General features: G+C 36.7%; 1 protein-coding gene and 1 non-coding gene across 7 annotated transcripts in view; both read right to left on the minus strand.

The window, feature by feature from the left end:
• Nucleotides 1-1,229: 1,229 nt before the first annotated feature.
• Trnag-acc (transfer RNA glycine (anticodon ACC)) lies at nucleotides 1,230-1,302 on the minus strand. The gene has a single exon. It is a non-coding gene; the product is annotated as a tRNA-Gly (tRNA).
• Nucleotides 1,303-9,564: 8,262 nt separating this feature from the next.
• The window catches only part of LOC134666510 (cholinephosphotransferase 1), a 49,128-nt gene continuing 32,174 nt past the window's right edge, over nucleotides 9,565-26,518 (minus strand). For 3 of the 6 annotated variants that reach the window (XM_063523696.1, XM_063523692.1, XM_063523694.1), the window contains 3 exons: nucleotides 24,630-24,755; nucleotides 23,365-23,518; nucleotides 9,565-11,666 (listed from right to left, as the gene is read on the minus strand). In XM_063523696.1, coding sequence (XP_063379766.1) covers nucleotides 11,596-11,666; nucleotides 23,365-23,518; nucleotides 24,630-24,755 — 351 coding nt within the window. In that variant the 3' untranslated portion in view covers nucleotides 9,565-11,595. Of the gene's footprint in view, nucleotides 11,667-12,623; nucleotides 14,437-21,144; nucleotides 23,519-24,629; nucleotides 24,756-26,518 lie in introns of those variants that run through there. The other 3 variants (XM_063523695.1, XM_063523693.1, XR_010098515.1) reach the window with 3 other exon arrangements.

Below are 26,518 nucleotides of genomic sequence, written 5' to 3' on the forward strand. Positions count from 1 at the left end.
AAGATAGATAAATTTAGTTAAGTTTTTACGTTTAGTTCATAATATTAATGTCTTTATTTTGTTAAACTTCAAGAAATTATTTATTAATGGAATATATACCTAGGTATTAATTATATATACAACACAACACAACATTACAGCCAATGCGTTGTATAATAAAATATAATATAAATAAAAACACTTATCAAAGTACTTAGTAGGTACAGCCACCTGCAATAATATGTTACTCTTCGAAGGCCACAAAAATATGTGACACACTTTTAATGCTCTACAAATAAGATCGTGTCAGATATTTTTGCGGCCTTCGAAGAGTAACATATTAAACAAGGGTTTCGCAGAACCGTGACGTTAAGTTTGTTGGGTTTATTATCCGCAAACAGATACATGAGACCCGCTCCATATCTACCTTTTGATCAGATTTCTGATAGGCCGGAACATCAGGTAATCGGCATCGGATGTGGGCGAGGCCGCGGTCGGGCCCGCGGCAATATTGACTTGTACCGAATAAACAGCTACCAGATAATACAATCAGCAGCATAAGTTGCAAAGCGGGCGAGGTGTTCAAAATGACCTTGACACGACTTTATTTTGTTATGAGAATAAGAACGTGTCAAGGTAATTTTGAACTCCTCGCCCGCTTAGCAACTTCTGCTGCTGAGTGTACGTCGGCTATCATTATTTTATAATGATAGCCGATATAATATCTGGGAGACAGACGGCGCGATTCGGGAAATGAATTAGAGATGCACTAGATATGAAATAGTAAAGATATGTGACGTTCCACGACAAAAGGTACCTTATGGTGGCTGGCGCTTACGCTATTATTCAGCCGGGGCAATGGTACCTTTTGCCGTGGAACGTCACATATCTTTACTATTTCATATCTAGTGCACCTCTAATTCATTTCCCGAATCGCGCCGAGAGCTTTGCTCAGAAAACGTATAAAAACTCAAAAATGTGCGTTTTCCCAGAGATGAGATCTAGATCGATTTTTCGCCCCGAAAACCTCCGTATAGCAAATTTCATCGAGAGCCGTTTCCGAGATCCCCGATATAATATGTATATATAAATATATATATACCTACCTACAAGAATTGCTCGTTTAAAGATAGTAGATAATATGTATGCTAGTTTTAAGGTAGGTAATTTTTTTTAATAATCAGAAACGTCTGCGTACGATGCATTTAAAAAGCTTAAGCTCAGAATAAATTTTAAAGTGGAAAAATTACTGTCTTGGGTGAGACTTGAACTCACGGCTTCTGGATCGGTACTCCAGCGCTCTGCCATCTGGGCTACCAAGACCTCATCAATAGCCAGCAAATCTTTCCACCATATGGGTCAAGGGGACCCTAGTGACATCTACCGTAAGACTACGTACATACTTTTAAATGTAGTTTTAACACATCAAGTGCCGGAGACGCGCTAGGCGGGATTTCTGTTCGTAGTCGCTTTCCTCTACAATGCGGGAAATCGCTGGAATCGGCTGCGAGCGTAGCGCTACGAAAACGTTGGCAGTCAATACGTTAAGGTATTTATATATGGGCCACTATTAAGGCTAATTTAGACGATGCGAGAACTCGCATGCGAGTTTCATTACATTGCGGTTTTTGATCGGAAGGTTGAACTGGACGTAACCAACAGTCCGCAATAACTAAAATCGCATACGAGTTCGCGCGCCGTCTATATCAGCCCTTATAGTTGCCTGAAATAAAGATCATTCATTCATTCATTGGAGCATTCGTTTGTAATGTTGCAGGCAGTGGGTTGTAACTCTACTAAATATGTAATTGTTACCGGAAATGCCATATAAATATACCAACAATAAGTAAGGTGTCTTCGCGGCACGTGTATCCCTCGCACGTGTAGGTTTAGTAGGTTTGATTTCATTTGTGATTAATGTGTTTAAGTTTTGATACGACACTGATGCACTGCGATCCGTGTCAATATCTTATTATACCAAGACTTACAGGCCAATGACATGATGACATGACAATGATATTTTAATCATGTAACATATTTATTTAGTTATCGTGCGCCTCGCCCGCTTCAATACCTACTTGTACGGAAAAGTACGAGCAAAATTCACTTTAACTGAATGACATCAGTAAGATGTCATTCTGATATCAGTATATCGTTCGTATCTTAAAGTTCGTATTGGGCCATATTTTACGGGATCTACTCGTACCTGCTACGGGTTACGGCGTAGCGTTTCGTAGCGAAGCTACGTTCGTAGACGCCGTTAACTAAAATAAGTACGTAGTTCTATAAATTTTACATAAGGAACAAATCAAATTATTTTATTGGACATTTAGATTTATATTTCTTAAATAGTGTCCGGCTGGCCAGACTGTAGTGGCCGGGTAGTCTAGATTTCTAGGGCATTAGCGGCGTAAGCTGAAATACCGGTTCGAATCCGGCCTCTGCCACTGGAGGCCTCACTTTTACTTTTATAGTAGTAATAAATCTCATACTTTACGATGACCAGTAACGGCGCACGTGTTCTGATTAGGTGGATAACTCCTCAACTTTTTGTGACTAGAGTCTGCGGAAAGAGAAGAATCGTTGAATGTATTGGGCCCCATACATTCCACAACTCTTCTCTTTCCGCACAGACCTTAACTAGTCTTAAAACATACAGGCTGGCCAAAAGTTAAGTGCATTCCTGTTGCCAGGCCAGGGAGGTTTTAGAATTATACTGAGCAACTTCTACTATGGGACTAACTCAGAAATGAATATGGCGGGAAAAGCTCTTGAGTACCTAGTTGACGGATGTTTTCTGGGGGGTAGGTAATTGGACAAAAGATCACTATGGATCGAAGTGTATCCCCGTGTATGCAAGGACCCGAAAACTATAAGATAAGATAACCCAGAAATGGCGAAAAAACAATATGCCTGTTTCATACATTTTGGCTGGGCATCCTCTCATGCGCTGTGCCTGTGCGTTATTGTAATTCGGCTTTAAAATAATAGATACGGGTGTCGCGCCGAACCTACTCATTAAAACTTGGCATTATAATGGATATAAAACTGTACGACCCACCTCTTTGCCTTCACATTTATCATTCATTCACTCATTCAGGACAAGGTCGGGGAGCGCCGAAAAATTTTACCTTTTCTGTTTAGTTAAATAATAAGGCTTTTATCGTTTTTATACGTTTACTAGTGTTTTTTTACTTCGAACAAAAAAATACGTTCACCACTAATTGATTAACTGTATAACTAGTAATTTCGTACACAAACAGAAATATTAAATATTAATACAGTAGGACAAGAGATAGTCCCGAAAAATGGTTAATGATTTTACTTCTTTGTCGTACTCTTATCCCCGTGACGACGTATAATATACCATCGTCGTGACTGACGACTGTGCCAGGGAGGTTTTGGGACTATACTGAGCAACTTTTACTATGGGAACAACCCCGAAATTGCAAAAAAAATTCCCTCCCATAAGAAAATGGACCAGCCAAAATGTATGAAAAAGTCAAAAAATTTCGCGATTTCAGGGTTGGTCCAATAGTAAAAGTTGCTCAATATAATCCCAAAAACCACCTGGCAACGGGAATGCAGTTATTTTTTAGCTACCCTGTATAGGTAGGTACAGTCAGAGCATATTAGTAGCATCCAAAGTACCTATTCAAATATGTATTAGTAGTAGGTACACCATATATGCTACCTACTACATATATGACGCTGACTGTATACTTACCTACCTCAGTGTGGCTACTTAAAAACACAAATCAAAGTTAGTTTAAAAAAGTTGTAGGACAAGGCATACTTACTAGTTTTACCACGTGTAGGTGCCTGTATTAGCATGACGATTATACGCACACAACACACATTAGGTATACGGCTTATAAAGATGAAGTCGTTTTGCGACCTTTACAACAAGCCTTGATATTTTCTGACATTCAGAAAAATTGGACGTAACTTCGTTTATTCGCTGTCGCGTTGTCAAGGACCGTTGCTCACGACTATGGCTAGTATGGCTAAACGTACGATATACCTATTGCATTGTCTCTTTATGAAGTCGAGGGTATATGTGCTTGTGTACGAATTATAGTGTAGGTAATCCACTCCTTTATCTAAAGAATGGTTTTTGTCAAATAAGTGAATTGTAAAAATGCGCAAGAACTGTTATTCTAGTCTTAATTTACTTACTACATTGTGTTTTGAAAATCAGTCAGTTTCAAAATGCGTTACCTACTATAAATGTAATTAAGAATGTACCTATATTGGTGTAATTTGTAAACAAATGTAAAAGTTATACATAAATTTAAGCAATACGATACAATTTACGTTATGTGAGGTTGGATTTTGCAATTTACCTACACCGATAGCCCTAACGGGCTTCTCTTAACAAGAAAGTTATGTTTTCAGATCATGTTCGCACACTCAGCTACTTTTGCTCTTGTCTATGTACCTATAATATCTAGTTATTTGTTTTAAAAGGGGGCAAAGTTGTTGTTCCGCTCGTGCAATATTGATAGCCGAGCAAGCGAAAGATTCCCAAACCACTTTTTCAATGAACCCCGTCAAAGGGTTTTTCTAGGGACAAGTGGACCCGGTTTCGCAGAACACATGTGTGTGTGATTCAAATGAAAGAGATGTAGATTAATTAGAGTAATGTGTGCTTCCATATTTTAATTCGCGTGACTAATTACAGTAATTAGGATAAAAGCTTTAGAAATATTCCTAACCTGCTCACAAAATTCCACGAGAATCGGTTCAGGATTGCGACCGGTAGAGAAATATCCGCACATAATACGAAAGCAGTATTTCCCATCTGAAACGAAGACCTTCGCTGACGCTCAGTCAATAAATGATTTTTTTAAGTATGTAAAAATATGGCTAACATAAAAAGCATTTTCTTTTATTTTTATTACCAAATAGAGGTAGGCTAGCTTCGGAAGCCGGTGTTGCTCGAAGTAGGCTAGGCTTCTTAACACGTTCGCGGACGCGGATTGCATAGCATCCGTTTTTGTACTCCTCCTGGTGACGCGCCTGCTATTGCATCCGTTATTCTTTTTAAATTTCTTCGTTGAAATGCTTATCAATCCGCTTAACCACAGTATAATATTATTCATCAACTTTTCCTCTACCAGTCACCAGAGTCAAATAATGCGTACTGCCATATTACATAGTTTTATCGAAGTTAAAAATTATCCTGTGACGTCTCCAAATTGGCCCCCCTTTCTGTGACGCGGATGCTATAGCATTCGTCTTTGTATGGCAGCTCCCTTAGTAGCCCGGCAGGTGCGTCTGGGAGTGGACACATGTAATTTGGGTCAATTTCGTGCGCGATAGCGATTTTGACGTATTTAAAAAAAATCGTAATTAATGTTTTTCTTACAATTTCTTCAAGTTTTTCATTGTGTTTTAATAAACAAACGTGTTTACTTGCTGTTAATTACACTACAGTAAAATTTTGATAACGATTAATGTGAAAAAGTGAGGCATGAATGTGTATACCTATTATAGAAATAATTACGTTACTAGTTATAGTTTTGGTCATATCATTGTGAATTATAGCCTGTTGGCGCTCGATGATCACCTCCCACAAGGTAAGCACCTTATGACACGCATTTGTGGTATCATGCTGTGTATATTTCATGCCTTGTATTTGGTGCAGATGCATCCGAAAAAGAATATAAAGTTGGGTGAATCATCGCTTGGCAGGAAAAGTGGTGGACGCATTACGTCCAGAACTTAACGCGGCGGTGCGTTACAGGGAACTGAAAAAGTGTAATGCGGTACATATTGACACTATTGAGAAGTAGTGTTGGCGTAAAATGCTGCGTATACCTTGGACAGCTAGAAGAACAAACCTCTCATTTTAAGAGAGCTCAACATTGCAACTCGGCTCTCTACAACATGCTATGAGACCCATGAATGGGCCTTTAGATTAGAGCCGGTCTCCAACGCATAATTTGTAGGTAGTATCACATAATTTGAGGTCGAATGAACAGCGAACGTGCTTGGCATGGGGCATGTATGAGATGGACTCAATATTACAATTATAAGCAAAGAGGGAACAAAACAGAAGAAGAAAATTGTTTGAAGAGGTCAGCAAATGAGTCGTTAGAGCAAAAATCGCGCTCTTAGGAAGTCAGAAGTCTCAGCCATCAAGTCCATCGAGCACGATGTATGAATGCTATAACATGCGATGTCATATAAAATCCCATCTTGACTGCGTCATGTGACAGACATGCTTATGCATCCGAATTGTATAGCATTTGTTGTCACATAGCGTATAAAAAATATACTTCATACTGACGCGGATTGCATAGCATTCGCCTTGCATAGCATTACGCGTCATATACAAACCTAAAAGATATATTTGTAGTGACAGGAATGCTATAACAGTCCCAATATTTCCATACAAAATTTAGGTGTCCAACTGGTGTGACTGAGCGTCCGCGAACGTGTTAAGTTTAGTGAGCTAGTACTAAGCTGATAGTACATGCCGGAACAACAAAAATAATTTCCACTCTTTTAAAGAACACAATCCAACCAATAAATGGACAAACTGTATTAAGCAGCAGGGGTTAGTAAACATTGGTCCGGCGCGTGTCATCGGGGCCGACGTTTGGCGACGCCTGGCGGAAGCTTTTAATAGCGTTTACACTGAGATTAACGAAGGCTTGTCAGTAAAATAAGGTTTATTTTACAATGGATTAGTGGTACAGTCAGCGTCATAAAGTAGGTAGCATCCAAAGTGTGAAAGTATGCAAATAGTTATGTATGTCATGCACAATATAATATATGGTGTACCGAACTATTTGAATACTTTGCTACCTACTTTAGACGCTGACTGTATGTACCAGAGTCTTGTAAATAAAGAAGACTGACGGCCCTATAAAACGCCGCGAGAATCGATCGGTCAATTTAAGTAACAGAAGTTACAATTATTAATTTCTATATTGTTTAAGGTGGTAAACAAAACAAACAAACCTTTAATCACTTGGTACTCGCTGCAGCAGGCCCTCCATCGCAGGAGCGACGCCGTAAGCGCTTCACACACACACTTGCACTCACGTATCGTCCACATTGCAAATACCATTTATGCGGAAGCAGTCCTTGATAACATGTAGGTAGGCACAGTTACCATCACTAGAACAACGCACCAAACATCTGCCATCCTATTATACCTACACAAAACGATACTAAAGTTCGTTTTTTTAGAATTAGAAACATTGCGCAACGCGATCTTGTCGTGTCTTTTAATTTAAAACGCTTTTTTAAAATCAGTAACTTTTACTTATGAAAGCAAAAAAATGGAAATAATCGTATATGATTCATAACTGTTTCATATTTGCCGTGACTTAATTTTCAAAAGAGTGTTTCAAGATCGAGTAGTTTACCTTTTTTCTAATGCAAAAAAAAACGAACCGTAGGTATATTTTTATTTTTTATATTGTTTAAGGTGGTAAACAAAACAAACAAACCTTTAATCACTTGGTACTCGCTGCAGCAGGCCCTCCATCGCAGGAACGATGCCGTAAGCGCTTCACACACACACTTGCACTCACGTATCGTCCACATTGCAAATACCATTTATGCGGAAGCAGTCCTTAATAACATGTAGGTAGGCACAGTTACCATCACTAGAACAACGCACCAAACATCTGCCATCCTATTATACCTACACAAAACAATACTATAGTTCTTTTTTTTTCTAATGAAATAGACTACGCGATCTAGACGTGTCTTTTAATTTAAAACGCTTTTTTTTAAATCAGTAATTTTTTTTAAGTCTTATGAAAGCAAAATAATGTAAATAATCGTATATTATGATTCATAAATAATTTTGCCGTGAATTAATTTTCAAGTGTGTTTCAAGATCGAGTAGTTTACCTTTTTTCTAATGCAAAAAAAAACGAACTACAGGTAAGTATATTTTTATTTTTTATAAAATTAGATACCTACATAATTTTCCTCTCCTTAATAGTTTTACAAATAGAAAATCTCATCCTTTTATAATTTTACGAATAGTAAAAAATTAAAGTTGTATTCTCAATTGTTCTTTGTTTTGAGATAACTAAACTTAACTTGTTATCGATATGTTAAAAATATTACGACTAGCAATGCACGGAGCAACTGCAAATATTATGCTAGGTATTATAGTTACGTAACAATTACAAATCGCGATTTAAATTCTTATGATGTTTAACAACACTAATGGACTCTATTAGTTTAGTGGTCACTTGATTGATAGGTTTGTATAAAAATTAGAATTAACAATACCCGCTCTCAAAAACAACACTTCACACATTTATCTCTCTGTCACTTGACACAAGCACTCGTTACTTTAAACACTTTCCGAAATCTACACTAACTAGAAACCAATTTATTCTATACTTTGACGAGGAATTAGTAGAATGATGCGATGCGACGCCAACGTGTTTACAAATGTGACTGTTTGTTTGTGTGGGGGAGATAAAGTGTTATCACGTAAGTGACAGTAGTTACCTATAATCGTATGCTAATGGATGTAGCTGTAGGTGAATGACATCGTTTTATTTTTGAATGCTTATGAATAATAAAAATGAATGCTTATGAATTTTTAAATGTTCCGGTTAACCACCCAATTATAGTCACTTACTCAACTATATGGTCCGAATACGATAGGAACAGGAAATTTAAAAAAAAAAGCCGAATAGAATGTATTGATAGGTAGGTAGGTAGGTATAGGTACCAAATTAATTACGTACCTATTGCAGCTTTGGACAGGGGGCCGATTTTTGAAATTCGACCACTCGGCGTTTAAATTCTACTAACAGAATTGAAATCGAGTGGTCAATACCACTAAATTCCAAATTTCGAACGCTCCGCTCGTATTTCAAAAATTAGCATTTCGCCGTTTTCCACCGATTTTCGAGTGACGAAATCGAGTGATGGAAATTCAAAAATCGGCCCCCAGGTTATAAAGTACGAAAGCTTATAAGTAATTGAATGGTCTTTGAAATCAATAATCTATCTATTTAAATTAGCCGTCTTCGACGTAATTCATTGTGTAAGTCATCCTTTTGTACAACAGTATCTTTGTTACACCAACTAGATACACAAAGGAATCAATTTAAATGTAAACGGGAAAACCGCTTAATTAAGGTCTTAAATTTCTTACAAAGATTTTAAATCTGGCATATTTTGTCATATCGTGGGGCATATAAAAAAACAGCCAAAACTGTATGAGTAATTTAAATCTAAAATATCAGATGTTAACTTGGGTAAATATCAGCGTCTTAGCTTTATTAGAAGTATTAAAAAATAGCCTCACGTAGGCTAGGTAATCAAACACTTTTTCTGATTTTGCACCCCATGCATTTTTCAGTGTTCAATGCAGTGAACACAGAAAAATGCAACTTGCATTGAACGCTGAAAAATTCATCGAACCTATGTAAGTTATTTTAGCGATTGTTGTTCCATGTGCACTGTCAGCCAACGATTCAGTGGGTTGCAAGTGAAAACACTTGTACCTACCTAAACTAGAACAACGGAATCTGAAAGTTGGGTGGGTCAAAAAATTAAACAATAAAATGAATAATTTAAGAGTATTTTATTTGGCTCTCTTAACTATTTATTAGGTTAACAACATTAACATCACGCAATTTTTCGTCAATGCATTTTTGGAGATAAAAAAAACTACATAATTTTAAGCATTTGTTGTGTATCTATAATCTACCTAAGTAGGTATATCACGATCGTTTTTCACTGAAATTCCATCTTCAAATTGACTTTTCAATATGGAAAAACCGGGCAAGTGCGAGTCGGACTCGCGCACGAAGGGTTCCGTACCATAATGCAAAAAAAGGCAAAAAAAAATGGTCTCCCATCCAAGTACTGACCCCGCCCGACGTTGCTTAACTTCGGTCAAAAATCACGTTTGTTTTATGGGAGCCCCACTTAAATCTTTATTTTATTCTATTTTTAGTATTTGTTGTTATAGCGGCAACAGAAATACATCATCTGTGAAAATTTCAACTGTCTAGCTATCACGGTTCGTGAGATACAGCCTGGTGACAGACGGACGGACGGACAGCAGAGTCTTAGTAATAGGGTCCCGTTTTACCCTTTGGGTACGGAACCCTAAAAACCACAATTTTACTGTAAGTACCAAGAACACAGCTAAGCTAAGCGCTTTTCCACTAGTTGCACTAACAGATCTAAATGGAGTATTCCTATTTAGCTCTATCAAACACTCGGTGGAAGTAATGGAGTAATGGACTTTCTTTCCAATAATTAACACAACTGGGATAAAACCGGACATCGGGTAAATGCGCTCTGTCTCTATCTGTGTAAATAAAATATGACGTTTACTGTGCAGAGTTAGATAAGACGGACTCTACAGTTACTTAGATAATTTGGCCCACTCTGTTCTCGAAGGTACGCCATAACCGGTGTTATTCTGAAGGAAGCCGAATGCCTTCCCCATGGACGCAATTATCCCGGATAAGCTTAACTCTAATTCTGAAGTTAAAACAGTATTAGGGTTCCGTACCCAAAGGGTAAAACGGGACCCTATTACTAAGACTCCGCTGTCCGTCCGTCAGTCCGTCTGTCACCAGGCTGTATCTCACGAACTTTTCACAGATGATGTATTTCTGTAGCCGCTATAACAACAAATACTGAAAAGTACGGAACCCTCGGTGGGCGAGTCCGACTCGCACTTGTCCGGTTTTTTTTACAGAACGCACCATTACTATAGTTAACAATGATAATGAATCGTCAAAGTGTAAAGAGCAGTCCAACGAATTGCGGATATCTGAAGTTCACTCGCAGATGTTTTCTACTTAATCTAAATATTTCACATAACAGGTAACTCAGGGCAAGCGGAATAAATAGTTGCTACAATTAGGTAGTAGTTGCTAAAATATTGTTATGATTTACTAATAAATGGATGTTATAGGTACAATCGTGTATCCGAGACCAATGATTGTCATTACATTTAGAAACCATTTTATTAGTACCTATAGCACCCATTTCTATTAAGTATCGTAACAAATACAGTCGCAGAAGTGAGAACAGAAAATTGTTTGATAATCCACCGAAATAAAAAAATATAACCTCGTGCCGCCCACCATACAAAATTATAGCCAAGGAAATTAGAATCTTGTTGTATTTTCAATTGGATTCATTTTCATTTGTTCAAAAATTTTACGAGACAAATGAAATGCTACCTACTATCTTTTTAATTAAGGTTGACATTCCATCGAAACTGAGTGTTCATCCTAATGTACATTGGGCGGCACGAGGATAAAGTTACCTTTAATTCTAAGCAACAGATACCTACTTCATAAAAGTGGCTTTCATAGCTTAATCCTTCATTATTGTTTACACAATCTTCATGGAAATCAAGTAAGTACGATTCTGTTGTAATAATATGTATACCAATTTGTTACGATTTTAATTTTGTGTTTTGTTTTGATATCGCGTTGGCAACCTCGCTCACGCTGATAGGTCCCCGCGCGCGGTTGTCTTCGAGCTGAATCTAGGTCGTATCATAACAAGATCAAAACCATAACAAACTGTTATTTAGAATCGGCTATAGAGAGACTTATATCAATGCAAATATTTTATCTTTGCCTGAAGGGACTTTTAGCTAATAGAGTTGTTGTTTAACAGCGGCGCTGAATCCTCCGTTTCCGACTTTTCACTGTCACTCGTCACTGGAAAAATAAAAAATACTATAATAATACTATAAAGTAAATGTACCTACAATAAAACTAATTATATTGATTAGTAAGCTTATGCATGCAATAGAAAGTAAATAGTCATGCAAAGCAATATATCTACGAAAGAAATATAGGTACTTAGTTACAGTCATACGTATGAAGTACTCGTGTGACAAAGATAAAAAGCATTGGCTCAATACTGAAAAGGTTCACACACGTAGGACCTACTTACTAAATTACTTGCTCTAAATTGAAAGGTACTTTTTAACATCATATTTTAAAGAACGTTACTAGAACTCTGAACTCAGCTAAACATAAAAATTCTTATTCCAGCAAACAGCATCTAATCAGCCGAAAAATATGGCCGTATATATGTAAATCTTTTTTTTCTTAATTTTAGTAATGGTGGTTTTTCACACTTTTACATAAGCGTTTACCCAGCTGTGGGATATCTCAGGCAATTATAAAAGTAAATCTAGTAACGTTCTCAGACTAGATAGCTTGTCTTAGCAAAGTCACTAGCGGTTCAAAACTCAAAACACGAAGTGCAAAGCGATAACTCCACTGACCTTGCCCGTCGTGCAGTCAACAACCATCCACTGGGATGTGCTGTATTTGACTACTATTTTAGGGGTTTTCTATATAAACTGTACAAAAATAGCATATGTTTATTGTATGTATTTGCTAGCATAAAACACGCTGTAATAAGTAACTACTTTTTAAATAATACTTTATTGTTCTGTATAAAAGTAAGAATTTCTGAGGGTAAATTAAAGGTATATGCTAGGTAGGCTTGCTATCGAGTTTGTCAGTATACCTACTTCAATCTCGGAATATTGTTCTGCTTGGTGTGTTTGTGAACATTGAGTAAACATAGACACAGATCACTTACAATTGTGTAAAATATTGCAATATAGTGTTGTTAAATAGAGGACTACAATGAAACAAGACTTCGAAATGTACATTTGCTTATATTTCACATAAAAAACACGTCATACGATACAGCCGGCTCGTGACATTACACAATATATAACATATGTATATACAGTTCTCCTACCCTACCGGAAACTTGAGCGACCCTGCCAAGGGATCCGATTTTGTCTGTACATAACTTAGCAAACCTAAATGTCTTGGCCGTACAGAAGACATGTCAGTTGTAAAGTAACAATACCTTTGAAAACAATAACCAATAGAACCCTAACAATTTGATTCTACTAAATATTCTCACAACGAAAAGCAATAGCCGTGCTATTGCAACAACTGGTAACACAACTATGATACATTATCAAGTAAAACAGACTTGGATAACGCTTGGTAAGCCACCGACGAAATAAATATTGTAAGACTAGACAGAGAATGGGCTGAAGACCTCATCGCAAGCTGCAAGCATACATTGATGCTGGCCTCGATAATATAGCGCTATACATAATATATAGAATTCATAATAAACACTTATAAAAGCAAAAGCTGTTTAATATTACACACTGAAGTTGAGCAAAATATCCGAAAAAAATAACGAAATTGTGTGGCAGCCCTAACGTTGAATGCCAGGGCCGGTAAATAGTAGTAGCTTCGCTTCTATGCGTGTTTATTACGAGGGATGCAGCCAACACCAGTGTCTTCAATATTTAATTAGAAGATAGAATAGCAGAAAGATGTCCGCGTCCTCATTTTCATTCATTAACACGTTCGATGCGGCTATCAACTGCAGAATTAACCATATTTATACGGGGTCGAATAAACCCCGTACCGCAGTGAACGTTACTGGGATTAGAAAACAATGAAAGCGCGAACATTAAAGTTAGTTTAGCAACTTATAGGCTAGAATTAGATAATTTACAGGCATTCTCCTAGGTCACTCTCATGAAATTTAATTACCTAGATAAACACTACAACAGGGCTCAACCTATTTAGATAGCTTTTAATAGGATGTTACTAGATTTAGCGTCTAACTAGCCAAGTTACTACATAGAATTAGCTAGAATACAGACAGATCTGATTTTTTTACTATGTTTGATTCAGTTTACCTATACAGTTATGACTACCAACACGTTAAGTTTCAGCTAGATCACACGTACTTACTGCTCGTAGCTCCCTATGAATATTTCGCAACAATTACTACCCTCTACCCGCTGAATATCTAAAACAACCGTAGATTCGTTCAGTGTCAAAAGCTTACAATAGAGTCAGCATATTTCTCACGAGTATGTTTTTTTCATCTCTTCGCGGGAAAAACGATTTAAATTATTTTACTTCAAGATACATTTTCCTTGACAGTGAAAACTGACTAAGGTTAATTATCGTTTGAAAAAGAAGTTACTTATAACGCTCTCTACGTTTAATATTGTAGGTATTTACAGCTAATTATACAAAAACAACAATGTAAACATCAACCTACGCTGGTTCGGCTCGTAGCAAAAATATTTGGACTTTAATTTATCGGCTATCTAATATACTTATGATATAATATACAGGGTTCTTCCGATCTATTATGTTAATATCCGTGGATATAGCACTCAGAGAGCATTTGTGCGAGGTAGTTCACTGAGTTGCTAGCGTCTATTATTTTTCAGCATTAAGGAATCATGCAATGATAATGTAATAAAGTATCGTTTCGCTAAGTCTCATTTTAAAATGTTATTTAATAACTTGTCTTCAAAAGGAACAAAATACTAAAAGTGTTTCCGTTATTCGAAATCAATTATGATGAAATCTATAGATTTGGCATTACCTGCAAATGAACGATAGATTTAAGGTGGTTCTCCTTGCTCGATTTTCATACAACTTTCTTGGCACCCTAGCTCCTATTATATAGGGTTTCTTCACTTGTATATGTAATGTTTGGGTAGTATATATATTTCTGTCTTCGCAGAACGTAAAAAAATACTAGATTTTGATTAAAATTATTAAGAAAAAAGCCTTTGAATATTGGTAAAAATTTGCCCCATTGCTTGTTTGTGTGAGTGATGCTTATAGTGTAGGTGTAATTCTAACATGGCGACTTCATTTGACAAGCAATCATTTTTAATTTATCAAAGGTGTAACAGATGGCACTTTAAAACCGCAACACAGATTACCTGTGTATTTTGTTTTATTTTCACTCAATAGAGGGAGATATATTTAATGCACAAAGCATGTTACGAGTATACTCATTTAAGAGTCTCCTTTCTGATATAATTTCATTCCCAGATTTAATATAACTTAATAATTATTATGATTATTACACAATAAAATACATTTATATAACTATACATTTAATAGAAAGGTCAGTCCAAACAATCATTCGCGTAACGGTCGTCCACCGAAAAGCCTTGTGAATTCTGCTTTCGGTTCGGCAGAAATATAAATGTTCGCTGGAAAAGCCTATATTTATTGTAACAATGATTTTTAAACTAAAATACCTAGCTATATTTTTCTCAAAAATATATAGGTATGTGGAAAAAAATGTCATCTTCTTGTAAATAAACAAGATTCTATATGTTCTACTTGTGCATAACAATAACATTAGTAGATTATTAACCAAGTGATCATTTCTTGTTGAAATTTTTTTCAAAAATGTTGCCTTTCACCCGAGTTAAAACACTCTACTTTTCATTTCGCATATAAGGAAAGTAAAATGCATGTGTTTTTTAAATACATTTTTATACTAGGTATTTTTGAGAGTAGGTACTTTCAATTAACAATTTGGCCAAAAGTAATATCGTTATTTATGGAATGGGGAGTCAAATATCAGAATGGAAATTGTTATACATCCATTTATACCCAAATTTCAATTCCTTATTGTAAAAAGAATAATAAAATCGTACTTGGAATTGGAACCTAAACTGCTCTAGTGCAGAAACGTAGGGTAAACCGGGTGCAATAGTACCACGGGGCAATAGTACCATCGTTATTATCTTCACAATTACAACGAAATATGAATATGTGGGTATATACGATAAAGCCCAATACTTGTCTGGACCCGCTCACTTAGTGTAGTAAATAAAGGTAGTGGACCCCGCAGTAATTCCTCAGCCAGAAAAAGCTTTACAGTATGATAAAGTATCAATAAATAAAAAGTATTGTATAAATTTCCAAAGAACAATAATAATAGTATTTAAGTAAATACCTAAAGTCTTAAATCGTTAATATCTTTTTAAGGAAAATTGCTCCGTTTAAACTTTCTTTTCCGGACATGTTCATGTAACGTATTGCAACAATATATGAAATATCAAAAAAAAATCCCCGCAGAAATACCAATATTAACAAAATATATTTTTTTGGCGTGGCTTGGACCGGAAAATTGCTCAGTCTAATTTTTTCACTGGAATGCCATTTTATTGCCGATTTATACATACAAATTGAAAATCTAAAAAATTTACCATGTAACTATACTTTTTTTCAGAAATTGCCTTTTTACTCGCTGTGGAAAATTTCTCTATCCATTTTATTTATTGAATTAAGTTCACAGTTTTCTTTCCATTCAACTATAAAAACATCCAAAAAAATAACGAGCGTATTCAAAACTAAACATATCGGGAGCAGTGTATAGGAGCGGGGTGTACAAGGGATGACAGTTCTTTTGGATATTTTGGATTTAAGTATATACGTGACTACTTAGTATATATTAAAAAAGAAATCAGGCTGAGAAATTTTCCACTCTCAGTTTTTTATAGTTCTAAAATACATAAACTTGGGTATGCATTTTTTTTGGATTTTCTTACCCACTACGCCAAATTATATTCTAAGATCATATAAGAAGGAAAAAATGGCAGAGCAATTTTCCGATGAAAATGAGCGCCAAAAAAGGAATTATCGTAAAAAAAATATTCTCATGTTTGACAAAAGTTGTAGATTTTTTTCTAGTATCAGATACTGATACAAATAACTTATTTGGTAAAATAATTTTGGACGGAGGAATTACTCGGTTCAATATATAAACAGATTTGTATTTTTACGTATAAATACCTAACTTAGGAGTGGTTTTTTTTTGGATATTTATATGTTAGTTTCGGCTCATACTATACAATAACCAAGCAAAATTTCATCGACTGAGAAATTAATGCATGGGTCTCCATACAACAACTTGCTTCGTTTACTACACTACACTAGTCGGCCGCTCGCTGCGACGCGGAACGGAGGTGCGCGGAGACCATTTTTGTTTTCGAGTGATCAAAGTAAGTATTTTCGAGAAATATTTTGTCATATTATTCAAAACCAAATAATCCTAGAGTTAGATTGGTATTAGATTATGATTAGTTAGTTATCAAAGTTTCTTTTGTGGGACAGTATGGGGATGAGTTAGGTAAAGGAATTGAAATATAAGTACTTTATGTAATTTTGGGTACTCGGGGGCATTAGTAACTATGTGAGCCGGGGACAATTGTACCGTTACAATTGACACCGCGGTACAAACGACTCCTTAACAACGTTACCAAAAATATTAAAAAAGCATTAGGAGAAACCAAAAATAAAGGAAAAATATGAGACGGAAAAAGCAAAAGGGAAGGGAAAAGGCAAGGTAATAGACAAGGGGAAAGGGACCGGAAAAGGAAAAAATATTCAACGACAAGGAGGATTCTGTAGAAGAATACTATTGCCTAGTCTGTGGTGAGCCTTATAGTATAAGCAGATCCAATGAAACATGGGTGCAATGTGATAATTGTCAATTGTGGGCTCATGAAGAGTGTACTGACCAGGGCCCTATTTCACCAACTACGACAGGTATGGCAATTGTCAAAAAATGACAGACCTCTGTTTTACCACACCGACATTTGTCAGTGACATATGTCGAGTGACAATTGACAAGTGACAGGTGACAATTTTGTAGATTGTTTTGTATAGAATTTCATATAAACATGACAGGTATTTTGGTACAATTGTCCATCTTAAATTTAATAACAATTATTTTGTGAAACAAGGGTAATTTTTACTAGTCGATATATTTGTCAATTCTTGACAAGATATCGTTAATTGCTTTCTGTGTACCGTGTTGTCATCACTAACATGATATTGATTGAGATCCCAATCCCACCTAATGCAGCGTACCTACATTATTTGTTGACAAGGCGTGAAAGCATTATTTTTTTGTTACTTTTAAGTTATTTTTTCTGCAAATGCAAGTGCAGTGACGTCAAAGTAGAAATCTATTCTTACCTACTTTATGTATTCCCTTGTATAAGAATGTCACCTCTGTTACTTTCGCGTAGATTCATTTTCTAACCAAAACCCTAACTTTACCGTTAGTGCCCAACTTCGCCCAAGTAAATTATAAAAAAAACAATACCTACCTATTTACCTAAACATACCTAATTTCGCTACCTGTCCCCAACTCAATCAAAACTATACTGAAACTTATTCCAAATCCTAAATGTTGAAGTACTAAACGCCTTCGTAGGCAACAATTACTATTTATAGTGTTATTATGATTTCATGCTTGTTAAGAAGAATTTAAAAGCGATTTTTATTTGTACCCTAAAGGCGAATTTAGGGTACAAAGTTTGTTTTGCCAACGTTTGCCAATAACGGGGTTTGCTAACAACGAAAACACTACAATTGTCACCTAAGCCTGACACAGCTCCGATTTCATGTCAAGAATTACCGACAAATTGACAAACATGTCGACTTATAAAAACTACTCTTGATTCATCAAATCATTGTCATTAAATGAAAGATTGACAATTGTAACTAAAGGCGTGTCAAGTTTATAAGCATTTCTATACAAAAACAGTCTACTAAATTGTCACTTGTCACCTGTCACTTGGCAATTGACACTCGACATATGTCACTGTCGGCTTGGTGAAATAGGGGCCAGGAATTGAGTTACACTTGTCATAATTGTGAGTAGCGATTATCTTACTATGAGATATGTTAGTTTAAGGTTCCTTAAAGAGCATTCGCTCATCAGACACGTAAACGTACATTTATTTATGAATTGGAAAAAAAAAACACCTCAAGCAAGCGGTGTGACTTGTCATAACGCACGCACAATATTAACTTTAATAAACGTAAAGTATCAGAATTTCACATTTTTTGTTGGATTTTACAAAAAAAAATAAGTAAAATACGATAACCCCTAATTCCGGAACCAGTTCCGGAATTCCGGAATTCGAATCCAATATCGAAAATCAGTTCCGGAATTGGAGACCATCCGATATTGCAAGCCCTAATTGTAACACAAGGAATCATTGACCAAAAACGGGATTTTCTACCATATTCTTACCGTTAACAACAATTACCCTCAAAAATACGTAAATCAATAACCTACTATTTCATATGTAGGTACGTACAGTTTTGGTTCAACTCCTATACATTCTGAACTAGGAACCATTATCCAAAAAATGGTACTATTGCCCCCGGTCTACCCTATCATTTCCTGCACACCTTTTACAACAACAATGACCGTCTTTCATAGCATGCGAAATGAAACGGATATTTCTTGTTTTCTTTGCATTAGCATTTTTCTCTCGATAATTTAATCAATTTGCAACATAAGTATTAGAAGAATCGTCATAAATTCATAAATAACAAAATATAAAAGGACATACATTTATAGAAGGTTTCCCCGCGCGACGTTGCCAATTGGTTTAAAGGGCAACATGCTCGCAACGTTTGGATGTCAATAATTCGACAATGAAAAATTATATTTCAAATCAATTCAAACTTGATATTTTTGACAGTAATGGGTTACTTACTTAAATAAGAAGGCATATTTCGCCCGGGTCTACTATGGTCAAATGGTCTAGTGGCTTTTAGCTAATGAGTATAAGTCTAATAAGTTGAACAGCATGACAGGGTTCAAACCACGAACAAAGACTCATTTCTTTTTGTATTTATTTTATTTCATTTTTTTGGCTTTTTATGACCTTATTTTTTATCACATGATTATTTTACGATTTTTAATCATTATCAAACGGGACTTACCTAATCGCGTATAATTAAGTTTATAAAATTTACCTCCGAGTTCCAACGTTCCGATGGCGTAGTCTCCGTGGTTGTCGGGTCGGGCTCTTAGTTCTCTTAGACAACGGGGACGGAAAAGTTGGAGGTACATTTTAAAAACTTAACTAAAACGGTTAAGTACTGTTTTTCTAAATAATAATATAATGTATAGTATTTATTTTAACTCTAAATTAGTTTTAATAGGTATATATATATTAGAAAAGGTGGAAAGGCTGACCATATAGTCATCCAGCGTGGAAATGCTCTCAATATCCTTTAGCATTGCATTTTCTAAAAACCTATCTAGATAGAACATTAGGTGTTTATGTAAAATGGTAACTATGTATAATTTCAATAAAATGTAGGTAAAGGTATACTTACTTACTTTATAGTTCGTTTTTTTTAGCTTTAGAAATAAGGTAAACAATCTTGATGCGTCTTTTAATCGAAAAACACATTTTAAAAATAAGTTACGGCAAATATGTAACAATTATGAATCTAATACGATCATTTATAATCTTCTGCTTTCATAAGTAATAGTTACCGATTTTTTAAAAACGTTTTTCTATTAAAAGACATGTCAAGATCGCTTACCTTCTTTGTAGTTCTTTCTAATGCTTAAAAAAACGAACTATAGTTAGGTATAGTTTTTAGGACTGACCAACAATGACTACGATATTTACGATAGGTACAGAAAGTAAGGCTGACTGCTGTATAAACGTAAGGAAACATAATTATAATTATGTACAACAATATATAAGGTATACCTAAATGAACGAGTTCACATCCCATCATAATCACAATATTTTATTGTGTTTAAAGAACGATATATTTTGATTTTTTCTGTTTCTCATTTCTTCCCCAACAATGTGACTCACACGCCAGCTTAGTAGTGTTACGTTACTACTAAGGTAACGTTAAAAGCGTTTTTTTAATTTTAGGTACCTAATATAATTTGCGTCATTTTCAATTGATAATAAGAATAACAATATATAAATTATAAAACTTTTCATAAAATAAAAATAAAAAACAAAAAAAATAAGCACCGTCGTGATTTGAACCCAGAATCATTGTAACTAGCTTAAATTTATTCAAAACAGATGTTGTGGGTGCCACAAGCACATGACAATTTACGTTTCAAAATTCCAGTTGGTTCCAAGTTACTTGTCAATGTCACAAATAAGAATTTAAATTCTAAATTGTTTTTACAAAAAATAAAATTTCATGCGCTGCACTGCGCCCTCTAGGATACTTTATTGTAACATTCCAAATCTACTGACATTTGACACTGACTTTAGGTATGTAAGTGTGCGTGAATGCAAGAAATTGCAATATTTTGCAGTTGGATTCCGGTAATAACGAAATGAGACAATGTTGAGTTGAACATGTCTCGATTTGGATGTAGTATTTTTTATAGTTTTCGCACATATCAACACATCTTATGAAACTTTGTATTTTGGGAGAAATAGTGAAAATCCACAATTCGTGCACAGTGACGCCATCTTTTGGCTGATAATCGGCATCCCATCCCTAGACATCCACCTTAAACTACTTTTCTTTTCCTAAGTACGTCAGTAACATACATCGGGTCTAAAGATACGAAGATACACGTAAGTTTATATATTATAGCTAGTTATTGCTATAGAGTTGTCCATAGTTTGAAACGTTCTCCGTCCCTTGTCAAGTTAGGATCGGGAACGAGCAGCTTTTTTGATATTCTATATGTAATAAATTAAGCATTATAATTAAACACCAATAATTGTCGGGTGACAACACCTTAGCCTTATACAGAGACCAAAGGTTAGACAAAAGAATCATGTTGTTAATGTACAGACGAAACGACTGCTAATAGCTAATGTAGACTGTGCTGCACTTAATTTTTTGCATATTATATTTTTGTCTCTGATAACGCGATATAACTTGGCGGTTTTTCTAGCTGCATATTTTCTTTTGGGACTAAAGATTACTAGTTTAAATCGACGAATGATTTGTCCATAATGATTTTGGCTTGGCGTAAACGTGCAACTGGTGACTGAGTTTTTATAATATTTTTTCATGATATTTATAGATTATTATACACTTTTGCCCGTGTTATTGAAATAAGTTCAAGTTTAATAGTCGTTTTGATGACATTATAACGATCGAATGGAGTCCGTCTAAGCTAACTCTGCACTAACTTCGTCCACACACTATTGCTACAAGTCTATGCTTGGCTCGGTCCGACTTTAGTCTTCAATTTTATATAGATCGGAGCGGCAAATCTTTACGTTCGGCCGATTACACATTGCGTCATTAATTCATTATAAAAAGTACCGCACCGCAACTTCTATTGTACAAACAGCAACACTCCCAACTGTACATTGGTGGTCCTTATTACAAAAAGCATAAAGTCCACCTATGTACAGTTAACAGTGTGTGCGATGGTACAGTGACTACCCCAGGCCGATTACAGCTTTATTTCTAACAATAATCGACGGGCGAGACAGGAACGCCCGTCGCTGCGGCGTGCGGTGTTGATCAAGGCATGATTTAAGAACTTTAACCCTTGGAGGATATAACCAACGGAGACGCCATGTCTAAAATTTTCGGTACAAAATAGTCTGCCGTTTTTTGCGCATCAAATGTATAGGTACGTCATGTCAGATAAACGTCAGTCCATACATATGGTTGACATGAGGTTGACCATTGGCCGCCTATTTTCGACAGAGGGGAACGCCTGTTAATGGCGGCTCCATTGTTAATTACTCCGAGCTTTAACCTATTTTAATTAAACCGATTAAATTCGATAGGCAGAGTGGAGGGCGGGTGAGTGAGTAAATGTAGGCTTTGCAACAAGCCTCGGCTGGATATTATCTAGACACGCGGTAGTGTGTCCAGACATGTTTTGTTTTTAACCAATTTTATTGGTTCTAACAGGTTCTAATGAAAAAAATTAACCCCAGAAAGTTCCATTGCCATTTTTAAAATACAAAAAGATACTTAGAGCCACTTGCATCATTCATTAACCCTGGGTTAACCGGTTAAACCTGGAGTTACCATGGTTACCAGTACAGTTTGACACTGGGTTACTGGGATGGTGCAAGTGGCGCTTAGGGTGGTTATTTTTGCGTTACAACATAGATTGTCTTTTGTGTCCTACAAAGAGTTAAAATAGTTTTAATTAAAACGGTTTTAGAACGAGACTAGGGTTGCCAGATCGAAAGGCGCTATTATCGGGAAACAATATAAATTTTTCGGGATTTTGGGACTTAAGTCGGGAAAAAAAATACATTCAAATTAAAGTAATTGTATTAAACACAACGATATTTTACATTATTGGCACTACGTCAACTCGCTCGCTCGACGACAGTTCGGAACTTGAAATTGTTGTTTTATAACGTGAACCCGTTTTTCGGGACAGTTTACACTTTGTCGGGAATCGGGAACACATGCTAAAAATCGGGAGAATCCCGCTAAATCCCGACCATCTGGCAACCCTAAACGAGACGGATATGAAAATGGTTTACATGAAGCCGTAATAAGTAATACTTCTTCCTCGCGTTATCCCGGCATTTTGCCACGGGTCATATCAGCCAGCTTGACAACTAATCCCATTGACGTAGGCTCTAGTTGTTACGAAAGTGACTGCCATCTGACCGTAATAAGTAATAACGTTATTAAAATCTGTCATCCGAGGCTTCTCATTTACCCCCGCACACCGCAGCGAGCGGCGTCAAGATCAATTGAGCACGAGCCTAGAGTGTGTCCTACGAGTGTTGTTGTGTTCTCTTACGCGCGGACACGCGGCGGGCCGTACCGTTGGCGGGCGCGGCGGGGGCGGGCGCGGCGGGGGGGTAGGGGATGCGGAACAGCGCGATCTTCAGGTGCGCGCAGATCTCCATGCACACCTGCCCGCAGTAGCGGACCAGGTCCACGCACACCCATATCTGGAAACGAACGGTTCATTTTTAATTTAGGCCCACTTGCACCAGTCCATTATACCGGGGTTAACCGGTTAAACCTGGAGTTACCATTGTTACCAGTACAATCTGACACTGGGTTAAAGGGTTAGCAGCTTAATGAGCTTAACCCTGGGTTACGGGGATGGTGCAACTGGACTTTAGTTATTTAGACGCGTATTTTAGTGTTATGTAGAGAATTGAAATTGGAATTCACAAAATGTGGACAAATTGAGCCGATCTATTCTATTCTAAATCGATATATATTTAATTCATGAATATGACTAGCTTGATCTATGGTAATTTGTATCCATGGCATTACCCCATTCATGTCAGTGAATGACTGACTGACAGAATGACTAAATCACCTGGTTATTTAAGCTTCCTACTTTCAATCCGAAGGTCGTGTTCTAGCTCGTACAGTCCCCATCAGATATATCGGAGCGGCCAAGGTGTTCACAATATCTGAACAAGCACTCTAACGCCTTGACAATAGAGGCGTGCTCAGATATTTGTGAGCACCTTGGCCGCTCCGATATTTATGATGGCGACTGTACCAGTGAGTGTTTCAGATCTTATGTACGAAATATCGTTTGATTATGACGATAATCACCTTTTTAAGGTGTATTTGAACTCTATAACCCGCTTTGGGTCAGCGTGTACCTATAGGAGGCCCTTCTCGTGTATGAGAGGTCTATACTAAGCAGTGGGACGTATCATCATCATCATCATTTCAGCCTATATACGTCCCACTGCTGAGCACAGGCCTCCTCTCATGCGCGAGAGAGCTTGGGCTATAGTCCCCACGCTAGCCCAATGCGGATTGGCGACTTCACATACACCTTTGAATAACTTCGCAGATGTACTTATGCAGGTTTTCTCACGATGTTTTTCCTTCACCGAAAAGCTAGTGGTAAATATCAAATGATATTTCATACATAAGTTCCGAAAAACTCATTGGTACGAGCCAGGATTTCCGCGACCCCCGGATTGAAAGTCAGACGTCATATCCACTCGGCCACCACTGCTTACTGCACTGCTGTGGGACGTATAATCTGAATTGATTATCATCATCATCATCATCAATTGATTAACTTACCGTGCAAAGCCATAGCACGTAATACTCGGGTATGGCGTTGTTGAAGTACTGGTTAAGGAACAGCATGGCCGGGCCCAGCAACGACCAGTCGTATAAGTCCATCTCGCTCTTCGTCATATGCGCCACCTGCGATAGAAGAGGACGGACGATTAACATCTTAAATACCAAATTCGTGTAAAAAATAACGGTTACAGATAACGATTGACGGTATCCAACTCTGTTGGAAACGCGATAACGAGTTCAAAAGGGCGGTGTATTGTATCAAATCTAGAGGTTTATAGGTATTAGGTATAAGCATCTATATCTAGACATGCGCGAAACAGTGCTTCGAAAAGTGATGCTATATCACATCACTTTTCCGAACACGTAATGGTACACTGAGATATCACATCACTCATCACTCGAAACATGACCCGACCGTGAAACAGCGCTCGGGCGCGCGCGAGATGGCCATATTACAGCTATCTCTTACATTACACAGCGCATCTACACAGCACTCTAGTGATTCTAGGCGTCTCGGATCCGTATCGGCGATCGATCTATTTATTACGCGTTGCGTTTTGTCACCTTTATGTGAAAGATTTTTTGTTAGTTCTTATAAATTATAAAATAATGTAATTATGTAATATGTATGTAAGTTTCGGAGGTAGATAATTGCCTATGGAGCTTCCCGATATGGCGAGTATTCTATATCAATGCGTACATTTTGCTCGCTTTGGTTCTGTCTCCGTAAAGTGGTTCGTATATAGCCATTTTTTTTAATAGGTCAATCAAGTTAAAGTCACCAATAGTCCGTAAAAAAAGCGATTACTCACCAGCACTAATACATTATCAGAATATTGCCATAACGAAACTATTATTTACACCTTTCACAATTTAATTTAAATATATTTGCAATTTAGTTCACTCAGTCTTTATAAACAACTCGAATTTCTAGAGTCAGTCTCGATATGCACTAATTAACAATTAAATTAAAGGATAAACAAGTATTAACTCGTACTTAATTTGCCGCGAACCGCGAAAGTCAAGCAAACTATCAAACATTTCACAACAATAATAATAAACGGTTTTCTTTTCGTCAAATTCAAAATCGCAAATAAATTACTCCATTTGACCGCGTCCTTCTTGTATTATAAGAAAACATTTTAAGCTCTACGCGGACGCATTAGAGTTCTAAATCGATTGCAGAAAATCATATTCGTTAGTGAGTGACAACTTAAACCGCGCCGATCGGCCGAGCGGACCTATCCGAATGGTTCCGAAGGTAGCCGAAAGCATCGCAGAGCGAGAGCGAGCGAGCACTGAGTGCGAGTGCGAGCGAGATAACAAAGCAATGATGGCATGGCATGGCGAACAAACATGACACTCTCACAAGTGACATTACACATTACGCGCTCCGTGCGTAGACTTGAACTGACCGTTCATATCGGCGAGTCAATGTATTTGGAATTGAATCCATTTCGCGCGCTTCGGCCGGTCGTTGGCGCTCGCGCGCTCGGTGCGGCTCGCGTGATGCGTGATGTTTAAAGTACTGGTTGATTTCGCGGAGAGATACGTAATGCCATATTACGTGTTCGAGAGATATCTCATTTGTGATATTACGAGCATTACTTACACATGTCTACTATATGCTTGACAATTTCAATACTAACAACTTTTTTCTCATGTCATGGTTACACCAAAAATTGTTTCAACTGACTGCCCTCAGGAACTTACACACACATTAATTGATAATTTTATTAGGTGTGTCAAAATTCTTTTTTTTTTGTGTTGTTTTTGACCTCTCGTCACACTTCTATTTTTGTCTTTTATCAAATAAATAAAAAAAAGTTGAGTGCTATATATTTGATCACTTTGTTCGTCACTATCTAAGTATTCGGTGCTGACTA

Source organism: Cydia fagiglandana, chromosome 8, assembly GCF_963556715.1.
Source record: "Cydia fagiglandana chromosome 8, ilCydFagi1.1, whole genome shotgun sequence".
In the NCBI taxonomy this organism is placed as follows: domain Eukaryota; kingdom Metazoa; phylum Arthropoda; class Insecta; order Lepidoptera; family Tortricidae; genus Cydia; species Cydia fagiglandana.